The 6,545-nt window shown below is 32.8% G+C and overlaps 1 protein-coding gene across 1 annotated transcript; it reads right to left on the bottom strand.

The window, feature by feature from the left end:
* Positions 1–1,471: 1,471 nt before the first annotated feature.
* On the bottom strand, positions 1,472–5,726 carry LOC132728901 (uncharacterized; the record flags this gene model as incomplete). Its single annotated transcript, XM_060714611.1, is given in 9 exon segments — positions 1,472–1,729; positions 1,958–1,979; positions 2,043–2,198; positions 2,493–2,595; positions 2,709–2,825; positions 3,041–3,206; positions 3,790–3,906; positions 4,145–5,089; positions 5,563–5,726. Coding segments are annotated over 9 exon segments (1,899 nt in total), but the record flags the coding sequence as incomplete, so codon positions are not given.
* Between the last annotated feature and the right edge of the window lie 819 nt (positions 5,727–6,545).

Below are 6,545 nucleotides of genomic sequence, written 5' to 3' on the forward strand. Positions count from 1 at the left end.
GTTTATACAATGAGTATGTAAAAATGAATATTTGAAAAAAAAATGACAACATCAACAAATATTTATATATTCTTGTTTGGAAAACATAATTGTCTGTGTTAAACTTACATTGTTTGTTAAAAGCCCGAATGTTAATGTTGAGGGAGAACAAACCGTCATCAGCAGCTAGATAAAAAGATAAAGTTAATTTTGAAAAAGTTATATTAAATGCATATAATACGTGTATGACGACAGTTATTCTGCTATCAAATTAGGCAAGTTTTGAAATATCTTGATTTTCAGGAATTAGGTTTTCAGATGCCTTTTACGACAGTTTATCCATTTAAATTTCATACCAGTTGGCATGTTTTTATCCGCACGCTGCAAATACTCTACACACTTCTGCTAATATTTTTTAAATTTCTTTAGATAGGCAAATAAAATAGATCAACAGTAGAGGATTCATGCACCCTTTTACGTGTATTAACACCTGCAGAAGCACACGGACAAAGGGTAAGTGGTCTAAGGAGTCCGAAGGCATCTGCTTATGTTCGCAAAAATGGGCATAAACGCTTTTTTGTATAAAAGTATAATTATATCACAAGAGCAGACGACGCATTGTTAAATTAAAATGATCGATATTTATTATCAATACCTACATAGGCATTATTATTTACAGAAGAATACCTTTAAAGTAAAATTTTTGATTTTATATTCGATATGTAAGTCTTCCCAAGTAGTACAAAGAATGTAAGAAGCGTTAAAAAAGTACGACAATGTTTACACGCACTATTGCAAATAAATACCAACTGTTAAGCTCATCGGGTTAAATGAACACAAAAGATACACGCACAATAAAGAAAAAGATCTAGCTATAGAAATGAACAAGTATTTCCTATTTTTAAACAAGACAATATTCGGGTGTATGACTGGGTAGTTACATACGTAGACTTCAAACTATATTAAATGCTAATACTACTTTCCAATTAAAACAACTCAATATTAAATAAACATTACCGTTATATAATTCAATCTTTGTTCAAAATTAAGGATGCTTTCGGTAAAATATCTAAAAATACATTTCTATACATGTAGTTTCAGAGTGTTTAAAACACTAAGATATAACTACATGTATTCGTTTGTAACAGATAATATATATTCATAAAACATACCAGGGTGTAAAAGTGAAGCTGCAATTTTGGCTGCCACGTCTAGTCCCGGAATAGTTGCATCAATGTAGGTCAAGGTCACAAGTGTAGGCTGTATTTCATATTCTTCAAGCAGTACAGACACAATACAGCTATAGCCACAACCCATAGAGTTTATAAATGCGACGTCAGTTTCATACTTACACCAGCCACTTTTGAGAAAGTTTGGTGTTAAAAAGAGTAATACCTTTAATGAAGACATCATTCCTTCACGTATATTTACTGTTATATATTTTTCCCACCCTGGAAGTCCCGTTCGTGAAATACACATTGTAGACCAAAATTTGGTATGCAGGACGCACATATTTTCTAACGTTACGGTATAAGTATTCGCGACGTGTACGACTTAATCCTGCGGGCTGTACGACCTCGGGAAATGTTGTTGTTGGAACGTCAGTATTACGTCTAATCAGCGGAACCCGAACTTCCTCCCTATCTGATCTTTCCTTAACAAACACAGCCGACTTGTCTGCAGCAGAAAATCTGAAGCAGTAATATTTCTGTATGCCTTTCACTTGTAGGAAAAATCGGGTCAAATACGACTCATATCTGTGTTAAAATAATGTTATTTTATTAAAATGCAGTAAAAACTGTATATAACGTATATTATTTTTGGAAAATATACCATCTTTGTGAAAAAATATTTTAGGCATTGCATTTTTTCTTCTTCAGAGATTATTATAAAATCAATAACTTTTTTATTTGTTTCTACTATGTACATGTATGTGTATTGCTAGTGATCGGCGTGACTCCGAGTATCATAATTATACATGATTCTTATAATGTTTAAGCCTACATTATATTATTTACTAGTTATCAAAAATAAATATTAAAACTTTGTTGAAAATTAATTACCATTTCCATGTCTGATCACCGTTTTCATTTCGATATAAAATAGGGAAATTGTTCCTTGCCGATTTATCCACAATGTCTGCAAATTGACTCAGACTCTCACAATCAGACCTCTTGAATAGCTTTTTTATTCGCCCGAAGCCACCATCAACAAGACACCTTAGATAAACAATAAAAAAAAAGAATTAAAGAATGACAGTACAAACGAATTAGTTATCACATAAACATAAAAAACAACCTTAAGTAGTAAAATCCACTTAGCCATAAACTTTTTGAGTAGGCTGTTACTTAATTATGTGTTCATTTATATCTGAATAAAATATGAGGATTTTATTTAATTTTGTGACCAAACATAAGGATTTTTATTACTTTAGTAACATAACCAACGCTTAAGAATATGCAGTCACAACCCAAACGCAACGATGCTATGTATAAATATATCAAGCTACTTACTTTGTATGCCCGGGAATAGCCATATTCAATTGAATGTGTTCATGTAACCCTCTGTTTACTCTCCAACAAAGATACGCCAGTGTGTATCGATTCTTATTTTGACCTGATAACAAGAAAAAGTAACGCTAATAACTTTATATTACTTGTTTTAGTATTATTAATCAATGAATATGCTGAATATTTTTATACATAAGTTAATGCAAAAACAAGATTTACCTCCGCAATTATCTGCATGTAGATAAAGTCCTTTCTCGCCAAATCCGTAATTCTGTAAACAATGATGGAGCATGCTTAATACTGAATTCGGTCCATGTGTCCCAGTTCCATCTAAACCTGTAAGGTGACAATAATTTATATGAAATACTGTTTTATGTCCATTAATAAAAACGGCAATAATATAGCGTAGTGTAAAACTCATTAATGCAAGGAACTAATATTTCGGGAGGACGACAATATGCCTGTACGTGTATGAAATAATAATTACCTACATTCAATCACATATCCTATTCTGTCATGGTATAATGGTTAATTGATAAATATAAACATACCTATAGACTGATCTTCATCTATTAAGTAGTTGAACTGCTCACTTGTAGAGTCAATGCGGACACCGAACATATTTATTTTTCTGCCTGTCACAAAGTACATGGGTCCCATCTGTCGGCTGTGATGAGGGATTGTCACACTCTGACTGTAGTCAAAAGTGATATGGACCTAATAAATTGACCAAAATATTTATCAATAAAATTCTAAGCATTTTATATTATACATGTATGTTGACTATTTTAATGATGACTTTATTTACTAATATTCTGACTAATATAAGTTACATTTACATGTAAACCTTAATCATCTGATTTTTTTTCCAAAATGAATCACATATACATTTGACAAAATTGCCTTAAGTTTGTAAATTGTTAATTTAAAAACCATGCAGTTTTGTTTGTTAAAACCATTTTTGGAATTATCAAATATATAGACAGGAGCCTTCAGACTATTGCACTCTCAATATGTTATTTGCACTGATAATTGTAATATTGCACGTTTATAACGTCATTTTTGTCACCGGATAATCGTGACGTTAATATTATCTGTATACTCTGCTGCAATCGATTTATAAATTTATTTCATATTACCTCTAACAAAGAAAGTTTGCATTATTATAAATTCGTAATAAATATTCTTGCTGAATGTAAACGGTAATTTGCAATTGCCTTACGGCTCGGGTTATATATACAACGGTTATATAACCTGTAAAAGATCTTTATAGCTTATACCATAACTGTCATAGGCATACCTTACTGAACTCTTGGGAAAATGGTGCGACGGGTATTGTCGGTCGGGTGTAACCTACCATCTCTTCTCTCGCTTGAATTACCGCTGTCATGTACGCCTGACGTTCTGTTTGAGCATCCTAAAACAGTATGGTAAAACATAAATTGTGGTTACACTAAATACGATTTATTCAATCCAAAGAACAACTATATAAATATACAGTGTAATGTACGGTAATTTTACCGTTTCATTGAAAAACAAAATAAATGTACATGTATATAAAATATTTATGATTGTAATGTCTACGGTAATATTTAAAGGGAAAAATAAAAAGCTACTTTGAAAATTACAAGATAACAATTAGCAATATAAAATACCTGCACATGATCTCTAAGACAATTTGCTGCATCAAGTTTTGCTTGCTCCGTCACAGCATCCATAACATTATGTCGCAACTGCTCACACTTATGGCACACGTCATCTTTTGGTGACATTATCTTAATGTGTGGAATGCAATTTTTCCATACATTTTTAAATGATGACACTCCAAGCTTCCGTACATCTGTCTCCTCACATGCCTGACAATATTGACTGTGTAGAGAAACTTTTGTTAGGTTCGACGGGAGAAGAATAGGGGCTTCCCCGTCACGGCCCCTGGGTGCTGCTGGCATAGGTAAGCCATTGATATCTGCATACCATACAATCCAGTCTACACAAAACCGTATCTCATTGTAACCGAGGGCATGGTGTGGTTTTCTTCCACTGTTACCGTGGGAACGTGGTATTGCGCCATTGGTTGTAAAATGATCAAGAAGGTTTCGGAAAGCTTTTGATCCGATATCATTGACATACATGAATGCCTTCTTGCAGATAGGTTTACCATGAAAAGTGTATCTAAATCGAGTCCGTTTCCGGCGTTTCCCTTTAAGAGTTTCGTCAGTAGCAATTTGATGTACACTCCCAGTAATGAACATCTCTGCTTCATTTCTGTCAATCTCTCTCATAGAGAGTATATGACTGTCAACACTAGCTTTGTCAAACTGGAGAAGGCAATCAACTTTACACGAACAAATATTACTGGCTCTGTTACATGATGCGTCATCAGTGTCTCTGTCTGAGTCTGATTCCCTGGTATTTACAGTTTCATAATTTCTTACCACTTCTTCAATCCTTGCATTCACTACCTGTTCTGTGTCAGACTGTTCTTCGTCACTGTCACTGATTTCAAACTCCTGGCTCAGATCATCAAGAATATCAACCTCTGTGGATGTAGGACTCTGCTCGGCAGGTACTCCAAATGATTCAAACAATCCGTTTAATTCCTAAAATAATAGAAAAAAGATAAGTTCACTATGATACTGAAAGAAGATTAAATGTAAAAAAGAAAAAAAAAAAGGACAGAGAGAGGTTTCGAACCTCGATCGTCGCACACGCGAGGCAACCGCTGTATCCACTGAGCTACTGACCCATGTCAAATTTGCGGATCAATATTTATTACATAAAAATAATAATTGCTAAAAATAGCAAACAGGGGAGAGAATTTCGTCGCTGAAAAAAATCGGTTACAGCGATAATAAAATTCAATTTAAAAAAACAAATATGAAATAAAGAAAATAGAAATTGCAAGTGTGATATCATTTAAAATCATTAAACTGATAGTATTGCTGTGAATAATTCGTAGACCGGGATTTAAAGCTGCAAACATAGCGAACAGCAGACATTTTTAAAAAGCTAATATTATAACAGTAAAAATCAGAGATTTAAAAATAAATATAACATAATGTTTGTTTTTTACCTCGAATTCGTCCATTTCCTCAAAAATTTCATATACAGCCGATACTTTATTAATCTCGCACACCGAAACAAGTATGGAGACGAAAAAATCGCTGTCATTAGCCGCTCTCCTTTTCCCGAAGTTTTTGACGTTACGTCATATATGCCCGAGTGCCCTTTTCTCGTGGCGGCGGTCAAATATCTTTTCGACGTTCTCAATTATTGAATGAACACGTTCTTTGTCTAAACTGGTGTAAGAAACAAAGAAATGCTTTGTTTTCCCTTCGGGTAGAGCTGGTATCTTATCTTTTAAATCCTGATCACGACAATTATTTGGAGAATATTCTGAAATATTTTCTGTACTCGTAGCCATGACTGATTGTAATTGTTACACTTTGCCTTTCAAATCAAAATCAATACTGAAAATACAGGGGGATCCTACCGCATTAAAATGAGAATAATGGCGTGTTTGCAAACTTCGATGTGTGTTGTTTATTTTTTTTTGGATTTGTCCTACATGTAAAAGGCGTAAGCTTGCTTTTTAATCAAATAAATCAATAATTTAAATAATTTGTTCTCTTGATCTATTAAATTAAATGCATGAAGTATAATGTTAATATTCAATTTGGTTATCTATATCTTAAACTTTTAGAAATGTGTTTAATATAAATGATTATCCTTGTACGTTAAACTTAAATGGAATATATTTAAATTTCAATGACATATTCATGTTATCAACTAACAAAAATAGTTTAATCCTGCATAATTTTCGTATAAATTTTAAAATATAAAATGAATTGAACACTTCAGAACAATTCAGAACACCTTATTCAGTATATATGATAACATATCATGATTGTAACCATCATCATATATGTTTAGCAAGTGAAAATAAAACAATTCGAGAGAATGGTTGCATGTTCCTCCCGACAGTTAACCATACGTTTATCTTTTAACTGAACACTTATCTAGTGGTACAGATAACTATCTGATACATGTACTTAA

The sequence above is a fragment of the Ruditapes philippinarum genome, unplaced genomic scaffold, assembly GCF_026571515.1.
Source record: "Ruditapes philippinarum isolate M1 unplaced genomic scaffold, ASM2657151v2 ctg22669_1_1_1_1, whole genome shotgun sequence".
NCBI lineage: Eukaryota > Metazoa > Mollusca > Bivalvia > Venerida > Veneridae > Ruditapes > Ruditapes philippinarum.